At 37.7% G+C, this 27630-nt stretch overlaps 1 protein-coding gene across 1 annotated transcript in view; it reads right to left on the bottom strand.

The window, feature by feature from the left end:
- The window catches only part of ppp1r14bb (protein phosphatase 1, regulatory (inhibitor) subunit 14Bb), a 28539-nt gene extending 3128 nt beyond the window's left edge, over positions 1 to 25411 (bottom strand). Inside the window, exon 1 of the mRNA XM_067435093.1 lies at positions 24632 to 25411. Within this exon, the coding sequence (XP_067291194.1) occupies positions 24632 to 24832 (201 nt within the window). The 5' untranslated portion in view covers positions 24833 to 25411. The remainder of the gene's footprint in view (positions 1 to 24631) is intronic.
- Positions 25412 to 27630: the final 2219 nt, after the last annotated feature.

Below are 27630 nucleotides of genomic sequence, written 5' to 3'. Positions count from 1 at the left end.
GTGTCACGCAAACAGTTAAAAGTCAGCCTTTTGGACAAACCATAATGCAAAAAGTTAAGTTATCCAGTTAGGTAGCAGATTAGCACAAGGAGAAGACACTTAAGTTTGATTCAAGTACGCGTCACCTTCCTCAACCACTTTGATGGAATTTATGAATCTATTTAGAGCAATGATGTTTGTATTACTCACTGGTGTGTATTGAGATCAGTGTCTACATGCCCTGGAGTAAAACTGTCTAGCTTGTATTGTGAATGTCTTTACTGTCACTTTTGATCAATTTAATTGAAATTTAAAGTCCATTAAATTGCTGGCCCCATTTTTGAATATTGTGTGTATTGCTTTGGTGCCTGTCTGGGAGCAACATTATGAGGAAAAATAAAATAAGATAGGGATTAAAATAGGAATTTGAGTTTATTCAAATAAGTATTTTCAGGAATGCTTATTTTTTTCCTTACAATGTAATTATACATTTAAGTACTCAGTAATATTAACTAACTGCGTGTACTTATTATTATAGAGTTAGGATTAAGATTGGTTTAAGGTTAACTGCATGTAATTATGCATACGTAATCTATTACAAGTAACTACGTGTAATGGACACTGTGAAATTTTAGCATTTTCCATATGAACTAGTCCTTGCATGCTGTGTATTAACAATTTGAATGACTTCACTATTATAGCCCGTCCATCTTATAAGAAGTCTACTGTTTGATGATGAGGAAGACATTAATTGACAGTTGTTAATATGTTAAAGGTGTGATGATTCATCCAGACTGGCAAGTTCCAGCATCATCTAATCATGACTAAGACAGAACATCAGGACTAAAAGAGAAGAATACAGCAGCAAAACATTTCACAAGACCAAATGTGACTTTGCAAAGATTCAAATAAACATGTTTGTTTTGAGAAATACTGCCATGTTTGGCTATTTTTATCAGGCCAGTTCTCATATTGGCCTTGGGCTGCTGGCAAGGCGCTGGCCATGAAACAGATCTGTCTGCTTTTCCCCCCCTTACGTTTAGTCTGCCATCAGACGCCTTTGTCTTTCTCACTGATCACAACTTGCTTAAGAACTTTAATTCAAATCAAAACCCTGATTCAAATTTGCTCTTTAAATCGCTGTTATAGTTTTAGCTCTGTATTTAAGAGTAAAGACTGTGCTAGTGGAGACTCCAAACCTCAATTATACGCTGCTGTATTCTTCTCGTCTCGTCCCTTAAGTCTGCCAATTTGGCTTCTTTCTATAAAGTTGTCTTCTTCAATAAAGACTAGTTAATACGTTTCTCTCCCCACAAAGCTATAAATGGTCTTCACAAGACTCGAAAACCCCCTTTTCTCTCGTTCGCTCACGTTTCCACTCACCCTATTCTGCAAACATTTGCTGCCTCAAAGCCTTTCCAAAACACACTTCATCTTCCACACACGCACACACACACGTCTTATGAGCGCGCACAAGCTCATTGTGGTTCTGCTGCTGTGACTCATACGGCATATTAAAATATCATCTGTCTAGAGAAACAAGCACTAAAGTGAGGAACATTAAAACTGCCCATTGCTTCACAATGGAAATTCAAAAGGCACATGCAGGAACGGGTCTATTTGTAGAGCTGATGTTTTTTTTTCTTCTCTCCATTCAAACATGCTCTCTCTCTGTCTCTCTCGCTGTTTCTCTCTCTCAGTATTTCGTCTTTTCACCACTCTCTTCCTCCCCCTCGGTTCTCTCTTTACAACACAAGAACACACACTACAGTTCATTCAGGCACACTGATATTGCCATGGCATCGTCACATGCAAATGGAAGCTTTAATTGCTCTGTTGAATTAACAGACCTTCAATTTGCGTCTATGACCGAGTAGTGCACAACTAAAGGGTGCATGAGTACACAGGAGAGAATGAGCTGTAAAAACCACTTGAGTTGGCTGCTAGGGGCTGGAATGTGAGTGTGTGAGTGTGAGAGAGAGAGAGAGAGAGAGAGAGAGAGAGAGAGAGAGAGAGAGAGAGAGAGAGAGAGAGAGAGAGAGAGAGAGAGAGAGAGAGAGAGAGAGAGAGAGAGAGAGAGAGAGGATATGTGTGTGTGTGTGTGTGTGTGTGTGTGTGTGTGTGTGTGTGTGTGTGTGTGTGTGTGTGTGTGTGTACAAAGAATGCAAGGCACAACATGTGGGCACCATGTGCTACTAGTCGCTCAGAGATATAAGGAAAAGAATAAAAAGAGCAACAGAAAGAAAATACACATAAAACCAAAAAGCATATCAAAAATAAAAATCAACTAGGTTTCATTAAATTAAGTTTAGATAACCAATGAATGGTCATTTAGCAAGTGCTTTTATCCCAAGCAATTTACAGTACACTTACTAGAAGCACGGACACATGGGTAACAGGATTAGGTACACTGAGACATTATTTTATGTCCAATACAGATTATTTGATAGCATTTAGTCATTTAGCAGATACTTTTATCCTGTAAGGCCTACCTAATCGTCTCAATGACGGCATCCGATAAGCTGGTGAAGGTTTCTGCTTGTTCGGTCTTCCAATTTACTTTTATCCGACTCCATATTTAGGTTAGAATGTCGATTGGTTATTTGGTCATTTGTATAATAGTTTTTACTACACATTTGATTATTCCATTTAACTCTTTACTACTTATTAAACTGGTTCATTCAGTTCTCAGAGTCGCACAGGGTCCTCGCACCGGCCGACAGAGGTAATTGACTAAGCTATTTAGAGGGTTGCTCTCATGCTCACTCTCTCTATAAAAGTATTTCATATAGTCCATATAGACCTGTGTACACTTAATTAAGCAACGTTACCGCTAGTCAGAGGTCATGACCACTACTTCAGATATAGCCGACCAATACTTTCTCTAATAGTTTTGGTATGGTCATGTCATGGTTTCCCCTTGTACACTTAGCTAGAGTAACATTACATTTAACAGAGGTAAGGCTCACCCTATTTACGATGATCGGTCAACATTCTGTTGTCCGAAACGGAAATTATATTTATTAGCCTTCACAGTCTAAGCACACTTGAACTAAGGCCAAGTGTTCGGTGAAGCTCTAAAATCTCAGTTGGCGTGAACCCAAAACTGGACTGTTACGAACCTGAAAAAGATTTGCGGTAACAAAGGATACATCGTAATGTACTAAAGTCAACCATTTCAAGTCAAATGTTACAATTATTATTAGTCAGGTAAATGTACAATGGCAGTTACATAATTCAAAGATAATCAATAACTAACATCAAATGCTCTCAAGTAAAGAGTAAGATGCGTACCTGACCTCAAGGAAATGGACTACATATTGCATAGCATTATGGGCTGATTCTGACAACAGAATCATGCCTCGAGCTCCCTCCAACATCTCTTGAGTTCACAATGGGACTTTGCATTAATCAAATCTCCAGACCTGTACGTTACACCTTATTGAGGAGAGGACAGGAGGTAATGCATGAAAGACCAACTAGCAGAGGGCACACCTACCACACTAAACAAAATCTCTCTAAACTCTTAAAGCCTTTAGGTTTACTTCTGTGGGAATGAGACCTTGGTACCAATCGCACAGAGACATTTCAAATGATACCAAACATGTATAATACTGTATAGTACTTGTTCACAGTAACCCATGTAGAGTTTGTGTGAATTATAAATGAGAGATGGGGAAAGAGGCAGTGAAGAGAAAGAAATGTAAATTAAGGCAATACTTGGCTGATCAAATTAGTGTGGTTGTGTATCAGCTAAGGATGCTAATTTCACAAGAGAGAGTTCAGATGTTAATTCTCTGTGTTTTCTCAGTCACCCTCTCTTCCAGTTATTCCAGTTTACCCAGTCTTACAATATCCAAATCAACAAATGAGAAATGTCACAAGCAATAAGTGCTTAAAATTATTAGTCAACGTACCGCACTGCCAAGTTTCAAAAGTAAGATGGAGTAGTACAAAACCTACAGCAGAAGTTAAAAGGCAGAACAGTAGAGAAAAGAGAGAACAAGGAGATTTATATATGACTTATATATAGGAAGTGACTTTGCTTATGGTTGTGGTGTAAATTAAAGGCCTGTGAAAGAGGTGTCTTCCATTACTTGTGGAAGCTGTAAGATACCTGATTATGATTGTTATTAATTACTATAATAATAATAATAATAATATATTTATATTGCATTTATATTAAATTTATTTTCATGTGTATTTATTAAACTACATGTCTTTATTGTGAATGAATATCCGTTGTGTAAAATAATTAAACAATTTAAACAATAAATTAAATAAAAGTACCTGTGTTAAACTTGTGCCAGCCCAGATCCTAAACATTTGCACTCACAACAGCCTGAAAACTGCACTTGACAAAATATTGTTGTGTATTATTAAGATATGCAATTACAGGCATTATACTGTATTCTATGTATATTCTAGAATACAACATTATTCTAACTACTTAAAGAAGCATGAGACCAAACCGTGAACACAGCCAAAGCATACACTACTATTCAAAAGATCGGGGTTATAAGAATATATTGATTAATAATTAATATGTCAATTCAGAAAGGAATAAACTGATCAAAAGTTACAGTAAAACATCAACTTACAATACAAAAAATACATTTCAAATGCTTTATATTCATCAAAGAATGTATGCTTCACGGTTTCCAAACAATATTAAGCAGCACAACTGTTGTCAATTGATATACAAGAAATATTCATTTAGCAGCAAACCAGAACATTAAAATAATTTTTGATCATTGCTCCTGTGACACTGAAGACTGGAGAGTAATCAAGGCTGCTGTATTTTGTTCAAATAAACATAAGCGTGAGAATAAGACTTAAAATAATTATAATAAGATCTTACTGACCATAACATATTGAACGGGAGTGTGCATGTCATATAAACAAGGTCAAAAACTGTGTGATGATGGAGCATGTGTGCAATGAACTCTTGCGGGACCAGACTTCTGACTATCAGCATACAATTTGAACCAACTTAAAGAAAAGAAAAAAACAGTCTGACCAACTAATCATTTTCATTTCTGAGCTTTGAAATTGATGATACCACACAACAGATATGGATGGGGGCGGTGCCAGTATCTTGCAGCCGTGCCTTTCAGATTGGAAATGGCGATTTCAGCTCTTGTAATATTCATCAAACAATCAGAGAATGGACAGTGTCTGAGTCCATGTGCTTTGTGTCCATGTGAGTCAACTGTTGGTCAATGTGCAGGTGTGTTGAGTTGCTTTAGTCAGAGAGAACATGTCTACCCAGGATTTATGGATGACTGCATTCATGTCGGGAAATGCGTGTGTGTGTGTGTGTGTGTGTGTGTGTGTGTATGAGCATCTACAGCACTTAGGTCTCTTGCGGTTATGGTAAATCTGATGTGACATTATGAGAGCAGGAGGGTCTCAGACTCTAGTTTGACCTGCATTACACACAGCTGTCTTCATTACCAAGGATGAGGATGGTGGCAATATGGACTCACTGGCGGGGCTCTTGAGGTGCCAGACATCACTTAGCTAAAGTACTACGCTACATTGTCCAATACAATAACAAGAGCATTAAATAACATCTTTCCAAAGCATAGTATAGATGTTGTTGTATTCTCAGTATCATCTTTAGACCGTGAGTGATGTTTGAGTTAAAGCAGCCAATGTTCCAGGTTCAATACAATCAATCTATCAATTAAAAGTTAATTTGAAACAAAAAAATATATATGGAAAAACTTACAAAAAGTAGTACACAAGTCAAGTGTTCCAGAGGGTTTAAAAGCCAAAATGTGATGGGTGTATTATTGTTAAATTACTATTTTTTCTGAAGAGAAAATTCTTTTCTAGGAGGGAATACTTTTAAAAAAAAAGAAAAAAAGATGAACTTCTAGTTATGCATTTCCAATGAAATGTCCATGGTATTTTCACCATTTCAACATCACTTTACAGGTAGTTATGTCACATGCTGTTTGGATAAATCATTGAATGTGTAGCACAAAAGTTACCTGCTTACATCATCATGACAATGAAGTTACAAGACTGGATAAAACATCACAAAGACAAGGTCAATAAACGATTAGCCTAATTCATATCATATTAAGACCAGTTTACATCAACAGCATATGTTTATTAAAAGTACTGCAATTAATATGCCATCTACCGCCAATTCTTGAGCTTTTAACGGCTGTCAATATTTTTATCGTTTATCAGCTGGAAAACTAAAGCCCAAATTTTACTTATGCGTTGAGTGTACGCCGTCGCTAGTTTCTGTGCAACTCTGCACAAATTTTACAACGTGTTGATTGTATGTGGACCGCAAGCCCTGGGACTGGTCAGCCAGAACCCCTCCCTCAGGGGTACACATGCTCCCTCTGCATGTGTAACTTATAGACTGTAAAAAAATATGGACGTAGTATCCGTGATTTCACCCATAGGATTCCGATAAGCCGTTCTGAAGCTTAAAGTAGGGGCGAGCTGGGCATTGTCATCTTTCGAGCGAGACATCGTGTGTCACTCCCGGATAACAGAAAATGGGCAAAAAGGCGGGATGTGGGCGCAGCTTAGGTGACGCAATGACTATAGATGGCAGATAAATGGCTATCCACTTGTAACCACGTCCTAATTATGCAGAACTTTAAGGCTTAATACAACCTAAACGAATGAGTTATAAAACCATTCACCACCCTCACAGTTCAAAGGTCAAAATTAGCCTTACAGACCAAAACCACAATTTGTACCAGGCTTTAAACATGTTTTTTTCTGCTGTAAAGTTGAGAATTTTAACATGGGGCTCAATGAGATTCTGCTCCTTTTTGGAGCCTGTCCCAAATGGCCAGTTGAGGAATTGCAGTTTACATTACTTCCATATTGGCTTCAAGAGGGATCGCGGGAGGTTGCCGCCTGGTGTAACTGCACATCAACGCGGAAAAGGACACAGAAGTATAAATGAAAATTGACGTGCAGGCCTAGGTATAAAGCTGATTTAAAGCAATCTGTTTAACATAAAAGCGCTATATTGATAAGACTTCACAAGCTTTTTATCATTAAAAAAATGCGGTAACTCTTTATTTTACAGTGTCCTTGTTAAATGTTACAATAGTAATAACAGTAAATTACGTACATGCATCTAACCCTCAATGACCTCTAATCCTACCCTAACCCTATAGTAAGTACATTTAGTTAATTAATATTACTCAGTACTTAAATATACAATTACACCCTAACAATGACACTGTAAAATAAAGTTTAACCAAAAATGAAACAGTTTCTTATGTGAATTTTATAAATCACAGGGAACTGTGGTGGGCCTTTTCTAATATTGTATATTTCTAAATATAATATATGGCAAATGTAAGACAAAAATAAAGCACAATTTTATAAATGAAGGTGGGGATCATGTCACAGCATATTCAATGACACATCTTACCATACTCTCTACCAAATCTTTAACAAAGTTGTGAATATCTCTGATTTGAAAATGCCTTCTGTTAAGGTGACGTTCCCATGAAGTGTTTGTTCTATCTGCGCACATGTTGTTCTGTGCAGTTTATGCACTGATGCATGTGCGTATTTGCTCAGTGCTGACAGAGTAATTTATGCCTGATATCTGATCACATACTCGAGTGCCAGCACTTCTACCTGTGGCTAATGACTGCAGGGGTTTCTGCAAGGGCTCATCTCTGATTCCAAGATAACATTGAGGAAAGAAAGATAACAGAGATGAAGAGGGCAGAAAATAAAATAAAAAACAGATAGACCGGAAGAAGGAAATGCGTAGGCATCAGACACTGGTATCAAAAATGACTTCCACTGGTTTGAATTTATCAATAATCTAAGAGCCTTTACACCCACATAATCTTTCACTTTATCTCACACTTTTACTGTGAGCATATGCAAAAAGGCGCTTAATATTACCCATGAGACAAATTACATTTAAGTCCAGGTGTGCACATTCAACAGCTCTCGTCACTGCACAACAATATCCAACATAACTGGAGGAGTAATTCAGGCATTTCCTTTAGATATTTTAGCTGTTGATAAAAACCCACATCCTGGGGCAATCCAAAGGGGAAAGGGGATTTTTTAAATAAATACACCGGCTCTTAAATGTTCAGATGACTTACCGATTAAGAATTGGTCTATGTGAGCACATGCATGAGTGGATGATTCTTTGGAAAGGCATGATATTGATAACTAAGAACAGAGATGTAATCACAGAAAATATCCGATCTAAGCTGCCCGAAACAGAAGGAACAAGACACGGCGAGCTGAGTCTTTTTAAGACAAGGGATGCATAGCGATAGTTGGCTAATCTGCAGCTGGGGAGAGTTTAGGTTGACAACTGTGGAAAGTTTAACACAAAACATGCATCTAATAAATGACTCATTCAAGAACGTTTACTGCAACAATGGCACTACAAACTTCAGTTTATTTTAGTTGATCTGAATATGTGCTCATTGTCACAGTTGTAAACCCGACGGCTTTCTTCTTCCATGAGGGGATTTGGCATCATCACAGCTTTGTTTTCAGACGAACCGTTAAAGAACGCGACACACACATCTGGAAATCCACAGAAGACAACTTTAAAACTCCAGAAGTGTTTCCTATTTTGTGTGCCTTATTCATCAGACATTCAGCCAACAGTCCGTGAGGCTGAGACTACATCTCCCTCAACTCAAGCTTTACAATCACAGGCCCAAGATATCAGCAATAGTTTTAGCTGTGTTGCCATGTGTCATGAGTAAGAACTAGACTAACTCTCTAAACTAGAGCAAATGTGAGCATCTCACAATAAACCCATGTAACGTATCTGCACCAGGCACATTTTGACATGACGCTCCACAATTGATTGAGGCTGACTACATCAACATAAACAATATTAAATAGAACATTTGGCTTGTATACCTGTACTTGGAGCTAAATGTCTTTTCCATCAGTCATGTATACATAACCTCTATGAGGCTGTACCTTCGAATATTCATTCGGTGTGTTGTTATTCGATTTTAAATTTTGGGATTCGAATATTTGGGGGGGGGGGGTTGGTTCTCTCGCACACCTGGCATCACCCTCAAAATGGTTCTCGCACTTGAATATGAACTATAAAATCTGGTGAAATACAATCAATCTTTTTTTTTTCCGATTATCTCAAAGCCTAGCTGGCAGTTGAATAGGAATCCAAACTATTAATACTTTTAATACAATTTATTAATACTTAAAAAAAATATATATACTTAATAATATAAGTGATCCCTGCAACAGAGTATTCCCATGCGCATGTCTGAGCTTGCATTTTGGGTTGAGCTGCGTTTGTTTGACATTGTGGAAAATAGAATAATAGAATCCAAATGTATTAGCCTTTTCACCCATTAGGGTAGTAACAGTGAGAAAATGTTCCCTCACAAGTCCCTCATGAACAAATAGACGCAACATTATAATAACATAGATCACTATTTTCCAGAGCCATAAAATTAGATCCAATTAACCTCAAAACAAAACCTTTTGACTCACTAAATATCACAAATGTGGATATTCAGATGAAATTAACATCTTTAAGGTTACTTAACATCTTACCCCAACCTATGACACCAGTTTACAACAAGCATAAGCTGTTGTACAGCAAAAGTAATTAAGTTAAATGACACTGGAAGCCTTGCACATTCATGTAAAAAAAAAAATGGATGTGCCCGGTCTGATGTTAAAAATAAGCTGATAAAGAATAATCATACAGCGATACGACAAAACAGATTGATATGCCTTGCCCAAGCTTCCTGTTTAAATAGAAAATATGTTACAGGAAAGAATGAACAAAATTCAACACATTTTCATGTGGTCTTGATATTCTATTATAAATAGTAAAATACAATAAAATCCAGATGAACTCTAAACTAAAGAGGGTAGTGACAAGAGAGAATTTGAAAGGGCTTGGATCTCATGAAGCCTAAAACCTACAAAAGTTGTGAATTGCTTGCTCCCCACCTCATCCAGCTCACTTTACTAACCTCTGATCTATCGCATGTAAACACACACACACAGTGCTGTACTATTGATTTATTCTCAGTTGGCTGCAGTCTGACATTATGACAGACAGCAATGGTGCTGACGGAGAGCTGGGAGACGAGGACAAGGGACACATGCCGCCCCAGGAGAGAGTCCTCTGGTTGGGCTGAAGTGGGCCAGTGAGTGGTGGGGGTGTATATACACACACTGCTTATCAGCAGATAGCACACTGACGAATAGCAAGCCACACACACACACACACACACACACACACACACACACACACACACACACACACACACACACTTTTTCCACGACATTAAAACAAAAAGGGACCTTTTACGTATACATTAAAACAACAGCAATGCTGCAAAAGAGAAAGGGTTCAATCTTTTTTTTTTTTCTTCTTTTTTTTTATGAAGTAGCTTATGAGAAAATTTTACACAAACTAAAAATATAATGTGTATAATTAATTAGTCTAAACTAAGTCAAAATCTGATGGCCTGTGTATTTTCATATTATGCAGGGAATGACTCCGGGGAGGGAGAGCATGCTTTACAAGAGAAACCAGATCATATGGGAGCTGTTCCCATAGAAATACTGTTGCTGAACATAACACACAACCAGACACATAACACCAAATCAACAGGTCACCACACATTTGACCTCCCGCTTCCTTCTTGAAAAAGAATGTAAAAACTAAAGCAGTAAGGATGTAAGAGAACTAGTCACAAACAGCCATTAGAGGGGCAAAAAAAGAATCCAGATGAACAAGTGACAGGAAGACAAATGTAAGAACTCTAGTGATTGGATGGATTGTTGAGTCTGCGACAAGGAGAGAGGCATAATTAAGAGAAACAATAATGGCCTCACACAATGAAACAGAATCACAAGCAGTCCACAAGCTTAAGCAACTGACAAACCCAGAGAATTGACTAATAAAAAAGTGTGCAATATATTTTGGCTCAGAATTAATTCATTGCCCTTAAAGAGTTAGTTCACCCAAAAATGAAATTTATCTCATTAATGGCTCACCCTAATGTCGTTCCACACCCGTAAGACCTCTGTTCATCTTCAGACAAGGTTTAAGATATTTTATATTTAGTCTGAGAGCGTATCTAAGTGTATGCACACTATACTGTCCATGTCCAGAAAGGGCATAAAAACATCATCAAAGTAGTCCATATGTGACATCACTTGGTTAATTAGAATCTCTTTAAGCATCAAAAATACATTATGGTCTCAAAATATCAAACTTGTTGAGCGCCAACAAGTTGTGTTTTTCTTTCACTTCAGCAGCTCCAGGCATGTGAACAAAAGCGCAGATCTCATTGGTCAGCCAGTTTTTAACCTGGTGCATAAAAATAAAAAATAAAACAGCTTTTTCTTTTCTTTTTTTTATTACACTTTTATGGCAGCTGTTTTTTTCCGCGTCGATGGCGCCCTTTGTTTAGTCACAAGGCTTTAAACCTCTGCGAAAAACGCATGTAAAAATCCTCCCAGTGTGAACAGGCCTTAAAGGGGTACTTCAGCGCTGGGAAGATGAATCTGTATTTAAACTGGGTCATCAATGGAGTAGAAATGTGAAATTATTTTTGAATTTGGTGCGTTCTAGACTGAGGAAAGATAGAAAATGTATTTTTGTCCCATGGGGATGAAAGACTACAATTCCCAGAATGCTTCGCTGCCCTGTGAGGCCATTCCCACCAACGAGATTACTGTGACTGAGTTAGAGACACTACAATTAAAAACTGAACGTGTCTGTTCAATATAATGAGTGAGTCACCGCGCGAGTATCACAGCACTGAGCACTAACTGCAGGAGTGATGAGAGCTGAGGTAATCGCGACTACACTCGCGGCATACATTCACAACGCGAGTTCAGTCTGGTGCGTTTCAGTTCATGCCTTTGCAAGCATAACTTTCATAAAAATTAATTTGAGAAGTTAAAAGACTTACATTTCTCACCATATCACCGTTTAAATGAGTGCCTGTTTAGTAGCTGCCAGCTGAGCTCTCCCTGCAAGCTGAGTGTAATCTCCCATCCCCCATGCGCGGGTTCAAAACATGTGGAAATGGCTCCCTCTGCTGGCTGTAGTCTTTAGCCTCTGGCCAAGCATTCCTCCTATGATGCAAATATCGTCAATTTGCATCATAGGAGGAATTTTTCCAGAAATGAAATGCATAAATCTCTTGTCTCAGGGGGATATGAGGGGGGAAAGCACAATCATTTGAATATACTCCAGGGTTTCTACTGATACAAAGCCATATGCTAATCGCTGAAGTAACCCTTTAAGGGTGTGAACCTATACTGGTCAAAGAACCTTACCTGCTCAAAAGCAAACGAAAAAGAAACCAAGTAAAAGAAAACAAGCTTCTTAAATGTATCAAACATCAAACAAAACTCAAGTCTGGGCACAGAAGACAACAGGAGCATTTAGAATAAACACAAAAAAGTAAATACTAAAAGCAACTTTAAGAGGTGGTCTGGGTCCCCTTACAGTCAAAACTAATGTCTAAATGCATCTGGATGTTGAAACCACATACATTTTATTCCTCCCAATAATGCTTAAAAAAAATGTACGTGTGACAGTGTGTTATAGGCTATATGTCATGTTATAGCCAAATATGACAGCGCTACTGAAATATGCATCGCCACAGAGTATTGCTTCATTAAGCCAACGCACAAATTACCGCAAATTAAACCGAAAGTGAAGTCGTAGGTGCTCAACACATAATTATCTTCATTAAAAGTAAAGAAACTAAATGGTCTCACCAGTGCTGTTGCCGCGCTCACTCATATTGCGGTCACTGAATTTGAAATTAGCTGATGATCAATAAAATGCAGCTCATATCTACTGTTTTCGGTGACGTGAATTCCATTAAATCTGCATATAGTGCAGGAATTGATTATCGTATTTATATCCATTTTGTGGAGATACATTTATGTGCCAAGTGTAAATGAAATTGTTTTGAATTTAATAAATTAGATAGCTTTGATTTTCACACAGCGCGTGTGTTCACCAGGCCATGCTTGGGGTTGTTCATTAAAGGTCCACTGAAGTGCTGAAACGCGCCGCATTATTCAATGTGTTGACGTGATTTCCCCTGTCAGAAACGGCTCCAGCTGTCAGCAGCTCCTCCCCTTTTTTGAAACAGCCAATAGCATTTCGTTAATATACAGATTGACTAGAGCGCAAGAGCGGACCATCTCTCTCTGTTTGGTAAAGCCATTTTTTATATATATATATATATATATATATATATATAAAATTTAGTATAATATATATAAATATATATATAACATTTAGTATAATATATATATATATATATATATATATATATATATATATATATATATATATATATATATATATATATATATATATATATATATATATATATATATATATATATGGGATTTAGTGGGTTTGAAGTGAAAGTGTTTTAGAGTGGAGAGCATTCACACAATATCACACAATTTTTTTTTGACCTTTAAGAGGCTTTTGTTGAACTCTCAGATTTGTTCCCGTTCCCTATTTGTTCTCCTGCATGTCATTGTGGCCATTAACCAACATCAGAGAACCATGAACATGGTGTTGTTGTTAAATTATAGAAATGCTAAGTTTAAATTTAATATAAAGGTGTACTTCAAGTAAATATTTTATGTCAAAGGGGCAGATAAAAAAAGTTTGGGAACTCCGGAGATAAAAGACAGTTTCAAAAATCAGAAGTGATGTCTGATATGAAATAGCCATTGCAAAACATCAATACATACAATGTAGAAGGTGTGCTGTTGTCTTTATAAAATTGGCTCTGTGGTCACTCTTTCTAAAGATAGAACAAGTTGGAGGGGGCAAGAGAGAAAAAGCATGCAGTGGTGATAAAGAGAAACACCAACAAAGCAAGACCTGCAAGCCCCCCAGTCCCCCACCCCCCTCCACCTGTCTCTCCTGTCGTTTCTGGAGCGGAATAACACAAGCAAGCATTGATCATATTCCCTAGATTAGAGCACTTTAGGATATTCAGTCTGGGCACCTTCAAGTGTGTGCATGTGTATTTCTATTCATACTAATCCATCAAGTACCTTCAGAACAGGGCACTCTATTACCAAGAGTTTTTAATAACAGCAAGTACATGGCTAAATAAACACTAAGAAGAAACAGCCTTAACACCAAACTGGAAATCGAAGAGGGAAATGGTAAAGCGCTACTGTGCTCCGCTGCTCTAGTTTCTGTAATTACAGGTTTCTAGCGGTAATTATCGCAAAGCCCTTTAGACTAATGAAAGCGTTTCTGCATCATTAAAGGACTGAAGGGTATATATTGCTGTGTGACTACACCCTTTGACCTAATATAAGCCTGGTGATGTCGTCACAGGTGGAGATCAGGCCCTGCATGTGTGTTTTCGATATGGAGATTGGTCAGTTTAAGACCATTTAGAGGTCCAATGGCAAGATAAAGGCAGTCATACATATCCCCTCCAGCTACAATAAAACACATTAATGTAACAAACACATCATGTGATAAGATTTCATTAGGGCAGTGACAGAACAAAATCATGTTTGTTCATTTTTTTTAACAACAAGCCATCTTAAAAAATAAAATAAAAAAATTTAAAAGCGTATGCCGACACAAAAAAACCCCAACAAAGTATCTGCTGTAACAATCTTTCTAAGGCTATACTATCAGCAAGGCATGAAAAAAGATCCAAGATTTAAAATAAAAAAGGGAAAAACAACTATTTAACTGCACAAATTGACTAGTATGTTGTTAGTCAACCACTGTGACCCATAAATAATAGCCAAGCGGTAACTTCCCCATGGTCTCTCTAGAAGCCAAAACGGAAGTGACTTAAATTCACTTCACTGGTTTTGGTCTATAAAGCTAATTTTGCCCTTCGTGACAACTGAGGGGCGATGAATTTCAGTTTTCCGTTCCGTTAACGTATTTTTTTATTCTTTTAAGCCTTAAAGTTCTGCATAATTAAGAGCTTGGCCAATTGAGTGACCGGCGGATAGCCACTATGGTTGAGCTAGGCATGGTTTTTGCAACCAGTCACCTCAGCTCCACCCACATCTTTGCCTATTTTTAGTTATCCAGGAATGACGCGTGGTGACGCACTGCCAAGATGGCAAAAGCCAACTTTAGGCTTCAAAAATACTCTTCAGAAACTTACGTGTGATGTCATGGACACTACGTCCATATTTTTATACAGTCTATGCTAATAACAAATATCAAATGAATAGTCGAGCCAAGTTAACTTTATTTACATATAGCTTTTTATAATGACAATTGTTTCACAGCAGCTTACAGAATTTGATTCAGCTGTACAACCGCTCTTGAGAAAATGGTGATGTCATCAGCTCATTTAAATTGTCTTATATAGAGTCAGCGACAATGTGGGCAGTTTTATCAGATTTAGTTTAGTAATTACATTTATTTGGATATTTAGTTGAAATTTTAGTGTCCCCAACTAAGCGAGCCAAGCCAAAGGCGACAGTGACAAGGAACCAAAACTCCATCAAGTGGCATAATGGAGGAAAATAAACCTTGGGAGAAACCAGACTCAGTCAGGGTGCCAGTTCTCCTCTATAGATAGAAAAGTGCACTCAAATGCTGTATCTTAGGCTCTCTTAGCTTAAATCTACAGTAACTTTCTGAAGTAACACAGAATTACTTAACTGGATTATAAACAAGCCAAAGAGCCAGACAGCCTGTCTGTTTGGAGAAGTTAGAATCCTCTGCTCTTGAATTAGGCTGTGTACAAAAGGCTATTTCCAGCCAGATCAGAGCCCTTTTACATAAGGATGTCTGAGTGACCAACAGAAAAGGCAAGATCTGAAGACATCCTGCTTTGACAAAGATTGAGATCAATAAGTCTCTCTCTTTGTCTATAACTGAGGACCATGTAAAACGGTTTGTGGTTCACTTTTCAAGAACAGAACAGAATCAGAAACATAGATAATTTACTGTATAAAACGCAATGATTTTCACTTCACAGGTTGCAAACACTAGGAAAATAACTACTCAATCAGCATTAGTGTGTACTTGCTTCTCGTTCTCTGTAATCAGGTTCTGTGATGAGTGGGTGTTTAAATACAGTTATAAAATGGTAGAATGTTGAATTAGATGCTGAGCAAATTACGACAATGGCTGCATACAAATTCACACTTATACTAAGGACTAAAATGATACACTGCACTGGATACTTTAGAGAATGGGATATTCTACTTGTCTGGCTATCACCAGACCAAGCTCAATTTAAATTTGAACATTGGTCTGGGGAGTCTGCTCTGTATTCTCTACTGCACAAGAGGCATGATAAATGAGCATTATTCGAATGATTCTGTATGCAATTGTATGGTCCTTCAACCATTCAGACCACAAGAGACGTGATCAACGAGCAACGCCCCAATGCTTCTCTATCTGTCATCGTGTTAAACCCGCCAATAGCGCACCAGGTGGATAAGCCAGTCTGTGATTTTTCCCACAAAAGTGTAACAGAAGCAGTAGAAATGAATGTACAGGTTTCCAGATTGAGTTCCTGGGCGAAATAAAATTGCCAGCAGATCAGGCTGGGTTTATCCAGTCTAACATTCTACTATATTATAAAACAACGTCTTTAAATAACTGATATGCGTTTTAAATTCCTTACCTTAAAATTCAGTATTTCACTTTTTTTTAAACTGTGACAACTTTGGCCTCATGTTTCTTAACACTTGATATTGCCTGATACTAGTCTAAAACTAACTAAGTGAGTTGATTCTACTCTTTAGGACAGTGGTTCCCAAACTTGACCTGGAGGACCACCAGCCCTGCACATTTTGTATTTCTCCCTCATCAGACACACCCACTTCAGGTCTTGCTCTAATAATGAGCAGATGAGTTGGATCAGGTGTGTCTGATAAGGGAAACATGCAAAATGTGCCTCCAGGACAGGTTTGGGAATCACTGCTTTAGGATGTACAGTATGTGAATTAGGACACAGTGTATGATATGATTATCCAGGAAGTGCATTTGACGTTACCATATATGATGTATCTGCAGTATAAACTGAAATTTGAAACTTAAAAAAAATTAAACAAATCAAGTGTTTTTGCAAAAACAAATTCATGTCGAAACATATCAAATTAAGAGGTATAATTCATTAAAATTGGAAAACATAAGGCTTGGCTCTATTCATGATTACCAAAAACCTGCTGGCAATATGTCATTATTATTCAATTACCATTCTGAATTATTCATTTCTATAGACTCTGAGAAAACTGCTTTTAAAGGGAATGTACTGACCTCAGAACTGTCATCAACTGAGAATCTTTTGAGACAAATGCAGAGAATAAGCAAGCAAAGTACAGCATAACAAAGAACACTAGCTAAAATCCCTTGATAAAAAAACATTTAAAAGTTTAGTGCCAACATTAAATGATCTAAGTTTCCTCAAAAAGAAAAGTCTCGACTGGACATTCTTAATTAGAGCATTTGTATTCTCTTTCCAATTAAATTTTTCATCTAAGTGGACACCTAAGAATTTATATAACTGCACAATTTCAATCAACTGACCGTTAATTGTTATGATTCAAAAGTCTCTTAAGCCTAGTTCAGACTGCACGGATTTCAAACTCGTCGGGTCACTGCTCTATTCACACTGCATGACTATCTGGGGTATCATTCAGTCACTGCTGTGTTCACACTGCACGATGGTTTGACGACAGAGGAGTTCACACTGCATGACTGAACAAGAGGGTGAATCGCCGACAACTCTCTCTCTCTCTCTCTCTCTCTCTCTCTCTCTCTCTCTCCTGTGCGCAAACTACGTTTCCCAAACACACGTGCGATGTGACAAGTAAACAACGCAAGATCACACGTGCGTCAGACCAGAGTTATTTGAATTGTAATTAAAAATGATAAACTGCACAAAGTTTACTTTAAATTGTATGTGCGCTGATTTGTGGAGAAAAAGAAAAAAGATTATGGCGGAAGAAATTGTTGGAGAGACAGAGGGAGCCAGGATTGTGTTCTGCAAAGACAGTTTGAGGTAAATAAATAATTTTGTAATGTGCTGCTGGATGTGCAAATGTTTGGCCTTTGTTTCTGTTTGATAGAATTGTAAATATATCTATTAAAATACTGAAATTCTGCTCTATAACTCCTCCCTGAACCTCCTGCTGCCCTGTATCTCACTCTCTCATTGGCTGTCGGTCATCGCCGATGTAATTTTCATTCAGAACGCTGTTCACACAGCAGGAGTTTCAATCGCCGACAGGTCCAGATATTTAGCATGCCAAATATCTCGCGGGCGTTGGCGACTCATCGGCGATTCTCTCTGATCGTGTCTTTGATTATTCACACTGAGTGATTGTCACTCGCGTGTGCGAGCACCGATTTGCCCATGATCTCGGGGAATTTGTCGGCGATTTCACAAAACCTGTCGGCGACTCAAAATTGGGGGAAAAAAATTTGGACAGTGAACTAGGCTTTATGCTCACCAAGGCTGCATTTATTTGATCATGAATGCAATAAAAACAGAAATATTATCACAGATTCAAATAACCATCTTATATTTTATATGTAAAAGTTTTTTTGATAAATTGAATGTATCCTTGCTGAACAAAAATATTATTTTATTGAAAAAATGGTAGTGTAGGTAGTGTAGATTATGTGAAATGTGTATATATAGTATTTTGTGTGTGTGTGTGTGTGTGTGTGTGTGTGTGTGTTTTTGTTTGCTTTTTCAACTCTTTAACAGACATGCAAAGCTGTTTTTTTAAATAAACTGAATGTGACATATAAGACATGTCTGAACCTGTTCTCTCCCTACACACAAAAACACACATGCATGCAGAAACACGCAGAACACACACACACACACACACACACACACACAGGTGCAATCAGGAGGGGGAGGGTGTGCTTGACAGCAGCTAGCAGGTGAGGAACTGAAGTATTCAAATAAGGTCTGAGAGTGAGGAAGGAAGGAGATAAGAGAACTCAACACAAAGCAAATACAGAGATAATATAAAGAGCGGCTCAACATCCTGACATGGTTCAATATTGCGCAGCACGCGCACACACAAGGACTGCTCCAAAGCTGAGGTCACGGGACTGCTGTGACCTTTCCTGCCTTCTTAAAACATCAGAGAGTCAACATACACACACACACTTCCTGCAGTTTCGCCTGTCACTGGCATTTCCTTCGGTCATGACTCACGGCTCGGCAGTCTCCATTATGCGGTATCAACCCAATGATTCCAGAAACTGCAATTATGCCTCTCCTTCTCCTTCTAAGCCTGTCAGAATATCCTTCATTCCCCCTTTTTTCCGCTTATTTGCTTTTCCTTCTTTGTACGCATATGAAATTTGCTGATTCATTCCAAAGTGAACAAACTGGTAGCAAACATGAGATGTAGACAAACTCTATTACTCACAGTGCTCAGATGTAGGCTATACACTTAGATGGACTCATTCATTTAAAGGTGCCCTAGGATGAAAAATTTAATTAACCTTGCCATCGTTAAATAACAAGAGTTCAGTACATGGATATCACATACAGTGGGTGCGTTTACATGCAAACCAGTAAACTGACAACGTAAGTAAACCGCGTTTACATGACTTTACTAATAAACCGGGTTATTTCCATGTAGTGACATCAAAAATAATATTGTCCATATCAGACTCTGAGTTTTTAAAATGTTACGTCAGTTGTGATGTTAAATAAAGCATGCACCGTGTCAGCGGGAGATTTACGTCTCAGATGCAGTGTTTTGACTTCTTCTACTTCTGCTGCATGAGAAGAGAACACATCTTTACAATTTTCTGGGTCTCAAAAGGGTCTGCGTTTGTGATATATGTCCTTATTTCATGTAAAATGCTAGCTCCCTCTGTCTGGATGCGTTTACATCTGCTTGAAGTTTGCGTTTTTGTCACCTATCACGCATGCACACTTCAATAAGCCGACAGAAAGCAGGTTAATGCGTTTACATGCAGCATGAAATCGAGGTAAGAGGCAAAAAACGGCCTGTCCAGACCGGTTTATGCTTACGCCGTTTATGACCTTACTCTGATAAAAGAAAACGGGTTTACATGACCATGTTCATTGTCGGCTTATTAGGCATAATCGGCTTAAGAACGTGCATGTAAACGCACCCAGTGAGTCTCAAACACCATTGCCTCCTTCTTCATATGTAAATCTTGTTTGTGAAAAGAAAAAGAAAAAACACCACGGAAAAACAGGCTATTTTCAACATAACGCCAACTGTGAAGCAATAGCTGAGATCCTTAATATGTACGCCTCCAACATTTGCATGTCAGCCCATGTTTATTTTCAGGCGGAACTGCACAGCCGAATCATCAGGAGTTCAGCAGATAAACAAGCGAGGATAGCGAAAATGGCAGATCATGGAAATAAATATTTGATGATCCAGGCTGTGCAGGGGATGTGAGGACTTTTCATAGCCTTCCCACAGATAAACAATGTCAACGGTCATGGTTGATGCTAATTTACAATTGGATACCGCAACGAAGTAATTCAAAGTTGTTTGTTTGCTCAGCCCATTTCACCATGGAGTTTTTCTAACCTGGGGCAATATAGCAGGATTTGCTCAGCATCTGATACTGAAGAAAGAGCCGATTTCAACCATATTCCTGCAAGCAGTAAGTAGTGATTTTATCCACTTATTGACTGTCACATCCATTTTGGATTACATTGAAAGTTTCTTAGTAAGCGAAATATCCCCTGTGTAGGTCTAGGGTAGGGCTGGACGATATGGCCAAAATTCATATCACGATATTTTTCTTAATTTCGGTCGATACGATATAATTCCGATATCGATATGAATTATATAAAAGCTTTAGAAAAAAACTACTAAGAACTGCCACAAAGGATGTCTGTACCCACAAACTTCTGAAAAATGTATTTGCCAAGTCTATGAATAGTCCTCCTATAAAATATAATTTTTTAGAAATAAAACCAGTACAAATAAATTAATGTTCACCTTCTATTTGTATTTAGCCTTTATATGAAAAAGAAATGTGAAATCAACATCAAATAAACATAAGACTCACTTTATTAATATTAATATCTTTAAGTTTATACTATAATATAGGCTGATTATATTATTCTTAATATAGATTAAACAAAAGTGCGTCAGCCAGGATTCAGCCTGACTCGCGATATATATTGATATTGAATTATTGTCCAGCCCTAGTCTAGGGCCCCGTCCACACGGAGACGGGTTCAGCTGTACGTATACATTTTGTACCGTATCAGCGTTTCGTCCATACGGATCCAGCGTTTTGGAAGCATGAATCCGATATTTTTTGAAACCGGGTCCCAAAGTGGATAAATCTGAAAACGAAAATCTTCCGTTTTCGTGTGTACTGCAAATCTGTATATTTTCTGAAATGGTGATGTCATCACACTATGTCCAGCACGGTGAAAGAGTTAAGAGATAACAACTACGGGCACTTGGCATGCGCACATCAATATCGCGTCATTTAATTAACGTATCTGCATGTTTTGGTTTGGGGTAGGTGTAGGCATTAATAAAACAGATCTGTTAAGTAGCACATTTTTTTAGTTTTTAGTGTATTTCTGTGGGAGAATTACAGTGAAACGAGGGGGAAAAAAAGGTCAGATTGGGAAAGCTCTGGCTTCGTGTAGATCTCTGGCCTAGATCTAACTAAAGATGCTAGAGTAACAATTGGAAACTCCAAGTAGCTGACATTACAGTTTGTCAAATGAAAATGGTTAATATTATTTCCTGCCAGTGTTGTCATAAATCCAACAGAAGATATGCATGTCGATCTCTTTTGACGGATTGAAATTTAATTTAGCCTATATTTCATCATTAATACATAACTCAGAAACTAACTACGTTTACTACTAGTGTTTAGTTGCTTACAGATCGCTCAGTCGATCATTGTATAGCTAATGTCATTTTCTCCACCATCTAAGTTGAAACGATAGTCGTTTGACAAGGCTTCTAGTCAATTTGTTAAATAAATATACATGTTTGAGAACTGAAGTATGATTATTTTGCAGTGGGTGAGTAGTAAACATGACACTATTTCGAGTGGCTTCTACATTACTTTGTTTAGCTAAATAAATCGACTTTTAAATCAGTACTCTACTGTCAAACTGTAACGTTACTGTACAAACAACATATTTACAAGCTACCCAGTTCAGTTCATGATTCAAAGTGCTCATTGTAAAATCATTGCCATGACGGATGGTATAGCTGTCATAGAGAAGCAGTGGAGTGAAACAGCAAACCAGAGCAGAACTCTGCATTAATATTCATGACCCTTCCAAATAAGGCACAAACAGAGCATTACATAGGGACAATTTCTAGGGTTGTAAATGGACCTGTAACTGTTTCTGGACACATTTTTTTTTACCTTAAATAAGCAACATACCCTCTATTTAGATATTAGAGAACAATTTAACATATTGTTTCAAATCATTCTAGGGCACCTTTAAACCTAAAGTACAAATAAGACATTTATTTAGCAATTTCATGTGTGAAATCACATGTTAAATGTGCAGTTGAATGTAGCATAGTGCAACACTGTGTGAGTGTTAATGAGAGGAAGGAGGAAAAACCCTCAACACCATCCTTGTGTTCCTGGCCAAAGCCACAGCTGTCCCTCTCTATACCACCCTCCCTCTAACTCTTTCACAGAACGTCTGTTAGCCTCCATCAATGATTGTCTGTTTACTTCTCCCTTGATTTTTGCATCCTCCTTTTTCACTTCATTTAACACTGCCATTAGCTCTTGATTTCAAAGTGACTCCACATCAAGTGATGATGTATCAGTCATTAGTCAATCATTCCCTGAAAACATACACTTGCTCAGCTTAAAAAATGATGTTCTTCCCTCATGATTCACCCTCCCAGTCTGTATTTTTGTTTTTTCATCCCTTTTATTATACGCAGCAATTTTCCTTAATGCCAAGCCACATCTGTATCTTTGTTCCTAAAGCTTTTCTGTCTAGTCGTTTTAAAATACTACACACTCCATATCCAGAGAAACCAAACACTTGCTGTGCAGAAAGTGAGATTATAATGACTTGATTGCTTTGCTCTATGGCAGTATGCCACACCAGCTCCTTCCACTGCAAAATTGGTATCTGGCTCCTGACAATTTAAGTAGTTTTAAATGAAAAGGATTAAGACTCTCAAGGGACTGCCACGTCATGCATTATTGTTTACTAAAAAGCTAGGAAAGTTGGCAAAGCAGATTTAACATACTGACATGGGTTTGGATAACGTGAGGAAGCAAGCGGGTTTGTTTCTGGCTGTGTGGTTATAGTTTGGGGGAAGGGACATGAGAAATGTGCCAAACCACATGTTCATCTCTTTTGTTAAACTGCTGGAGGTTCCCTCCCTAGACCCTTTATGATCAGTCTCAACACTTAATTTTGTCTTAATGTAAAAGAAGCCTTTACAACCAGTAGGCCTATTTAAATTAAACTTTAGTGTAGATATGTGTCCTTTTATTACACTGAAGAAGAGCCACATGGACAACAAAAAACGTTTCTGTGTCAGAAGGTTGTGGGAGCTGAGGAGCCAAATTTGACAGACCAGAAAAAAAAAAAAAAAAAAGGAAAAAAAAAAAAAATATATATATATATATATATATATATATATATATATATATATATATATATATATATATATATATATATATATATATATATATATATATATATATATATATATATATATATATAATACACCTCTGTAGCTAAATATTCAGGTGCCTGGATAATTATTCCTAGTGGTTAAATTGTAGGCTTGCACGTTCACAAAACCTGAGTGAATATTTTTTGTGAAATTATGTTTTGTAAGTAGCTACATCACAAGTCAAAAAACCAATGTCAAAACACAGGGATGTATTCATTCGTAGAATTCTAAAAGTATGGGAATTTTGATCTAATTAAAATCTCTGTGGCTGTACTACGATATCAAAACATCATTCGACTTCTGTTTTATGAATACTGCCTAATGTAGGTTTTAGCATGTAATAGGCGTTTAATAGCAAGCAAAGTAAGTTAGTCTCAAACACCATTGCCTACGCATGTTTTGTATTCGGGGAAACGCTTCTCGAGACCTATGGTGTAACGTTAACGATGTGGCTTCAGAACGAGTCTCTGAATGAATACAACGTTAGGCTAAACGGAAACAAATGTATAAAGAATCAGAATAGACAGAGTAAGTTACTGAGACGGTATAGCCTAGTCAGTCACATTGATACGCTGTAATTTAAATAGCGCGCCATATTAACTTTTTAAACTATTTTAACTAGTTTCATCAGGTAACGTTACCCTCTTCACCGAACGCGACGTACACGTGACGTCACCGGGTTAACACGCAGGTAAATAAAGTCCAAACACACGTGTAGTAACTAATGCGCTCTCCCGAAGAATGTGGGTCAACTGCAGATTGACGCTTAAACAGGCTAAGTTATACTGGCTCGTAATGTTGTAACGGTGTCTGCGTAGGATAATTTCACCGCTGCCGCTACAAAGCGCAATTAGGTTCTTAACCTGTTGGTGACTTTATCATGGCTTAATATAAAATAGCCCCCGTCCCAAACGATAAATAAGTCTAGACTAGCTTACTTTTATTTAGTAGCTAAAGCTTCCACAAAGAGTCTTACCTCACAGTCGTAGAGATCCGTTAGCTGGTCAATAATCCACTCTTCCAAATTAAGTCTCTTTCTCAGTTCTTTCCGGTCGTATTTGACTGTGACCCGACCTTGCTTGCGGACCGGGGTCTCGGCTTCTTCGGTTGAACCGGGGGGCGTCTGGAAGTAAACGCGAGCTGGTTGGCTCGTTTCTGGACTTGTTACCGCCGCCATAGTCCGCAAATGTGCCGTGAATAACCGACTGGTAAAGTAGATCGGGGTTTCTTCCCCGTGTTTGTTGAACACCGTGATTTAAAAGGCCACTAATAGAGGTATTATTTATTCCTCCTCGCAGAAGTCAATGGCATTTGTCAACTACTTGATAATATTTCTAAAGTCATATAAAGTAGCCTAACTATAATTGAGTGTTTGTTTCGCTTGGTCTTGTACAAACCTAAACCGCTAAGCACTTACAGCACTACAAACCGTGTGTATCCCTTTGCTTTAAGAAAGTAGAATGTCACAAACGCTCAAATCACTTCAAACTCCAGCGTCTTCCTCGTGGCCTACTGTTTTTCTTTAAATAAAAATGGAAGCCGTTTGCAATGATTTATCCGTGCATTTGAAGATAAACGGCAGCGTTTTTTTCTTATTCAAAGCAATAAAAACGAAAACAAACAGTGCAGTGTCCCCTTTCTTTTTGTCCTTCCTTTCCCCCTCCTCTCTTTTCCTACTCTGACTGCTTCCCTCAACCGAGTAATGTGTGTGTGTGTGTGTGTAACCCCCTCAGAGCCACGGCTGTCCTTTCTCTCCCTCCCTCTCTGTCAACCTCTCTTCCTGCCTCTATCGCTGACTAATACGTTTACCAACCCTCACTTCAGGCTAAATACAACCAGATAATCCTGTTATTTCAAGTGAGTTGCTAAAATAAGAGAGCAATAAAAATACAAAAGGTTTCTTTCAGTGGTATCTACATGTGACACTTTGAACTGTATTTTTGAATGTTTGTCAGGATACTCACAGCAGGCATTTGATATCAGGAAATTAGTATATGAAAGGAAATAATATATTTTCCTCACACACGAGGGTATTCCAGAAAGCAGGTTATACCCTCGGTATGTTTAAATTAGCGGATAACCTCGACTTTCGGTTCCAAAAACGGAGTAGCTTTCAGGGTAAATAACCGTAGCAACTCACTCTATGAACTGCTCCAGAAAATGTTCCAGGGTTTGTTTCAATTGGGCTAATACACATATATGCTATATATAGATATAAATAGGCCTATGTATAACATTTATTTGTCATTTCACGGATCTGCATTCAACAAACACACAATATAATCCTTATTCTCAGTGAATAAATTACTAATTAAAATTAAACATGAACATGTATTATAACCACCAAACAGGTGGCGCTGCTGCTGTGCACTAAGTTATGTAAATCAGCAATTCATTCACTACTCTCCTCCTTATTAATTTTGTAACTTGCTAGTAACTTATATTGTTATAGGCTATATAAATATATTTTCTTGTTATATTGCTATACTAAATGCCTGTTTTTCCACTTGGTTTTCATCAAAATTGTATAGGTCGCTATTTTTTTTTTCCTGGACAACAGGCCTACATATCTATAATGACGAAAAAAGTGCAAATCACCTTCATTCCACAAGGTGGCAATGTCTGATACACGAAGTATCACTCATAGTTTCACCTCAGACAGAAAACGAAAATATAATCTGCAACTTTAAGTTAGAATTATAAATATTTGTAATTGTTTTTCATATATTATTTGTAATTGACATTATACTAGACCTGCCATTGTCTGTGGTGTGTGTTCACTGTAATATTTACCAGAAACAGTAGGCTATAGCTACTTCATTCATTGAATTCATACAAAACATATTACTTTTATTTATTTTTTTGTAATTCAATTTCTATGAAAAGATATCCCACACATTTTGTGTTGTGTATTTTCTGGTAATCAAATGAAGATAATATACTTTATACTTAATTAAACTTTTTGTCCCCTTTCTAAATCACTAGATGCGTTCTCAATCTCAGGTGCTGAAATGTGGCACCGATTGATTTAATGTGCAGGGGCGTGGGACTGGGGGGATAAAGGGTACTGAGTAACCAGGGCCCGAGGCAGGGGAGGGGCCTTAGAAGCAGAGGTGGGACAAAGTCATTGTTATGCAAGTCACAAGTAAGTCTCAAGTCTTTGCCCTCGAGTCCCGAGTCAAGTCGAGTCAAAGATGAGTCAAGTCTCGAGTCGAGTCTGAAGTCAAAGCCAACAAGTCTCAAGTCGAGTCCAAGTCCTACCATTTTAGTTTCGAGTCACTTCAAGTCATCTTACCACAGAAATAAAAATTATACAAATCATGTATGTCTGTAAGATTTATATTTATTTAAACCTCTTTTTATACAATGACATTAAGCAAATACAGTAAAAAAAAAAAACAGAAACACTAGAACAATGCACAGCGGCTTCAGTCCTGTATTGTGTTGACCTCGTATGGCAAAACAGTTCAACTTTCAAATAGATATGGGTCCTTTTAGCCTAAACTTAGGGCATTATGGAAACATTATGGGAATATTGTTTAGCTTATTTTTGGTTTAATTTGGTTTACTTTAATAATTTAATTTATTCAATTATTTTGTTTTGCTATACTTTTTATGCCAGCTTGCCATAGCCCCCCTAGCATCCCCTCGCGGCACCCAGGGGTCCCTGTCCCCACTTTGAAAAGCACTGCTATAAAGCATATGACTTCAGTTTCTGGAGGGAAAGGGCTTTCTTATGACTTTTGAAGCAGTGAAAATATTCTTAATATTGCATACACTGAAACTGAAATATTATCGTATACTGTAGTGTATAATAGACAATGAATATTAACACAACAACACTGATATGAGTAAAGAGTAGTTTCAAATACAGCGTGAGGCTATAAGAGATTTTCTGACATCTGTTTCATATTCTTCTCAGGTATGAAGAATACCTAGAGGGGTGGGGGGCCCAAAACAAGCCCAATATTATTA

This window comes from Pseudorasbora parva, chromosome 1, assembly GCF_024679245.1.
Source record: "Pseudorasbora parva isolate DD20220531a chromosome 1, ASM2467924v1, whole genome shotgun sequence".
NCBI classification, from domain to species: Eukaryota; Metazoa; Chordata; class Actinopteri; order Cypriniformes; family Gobionidae; genus Pseudorasbora; species Pseudorasbora parva.
This window is presented reverse-complemented; position numbering and strand designations above follow the sequence as displayed.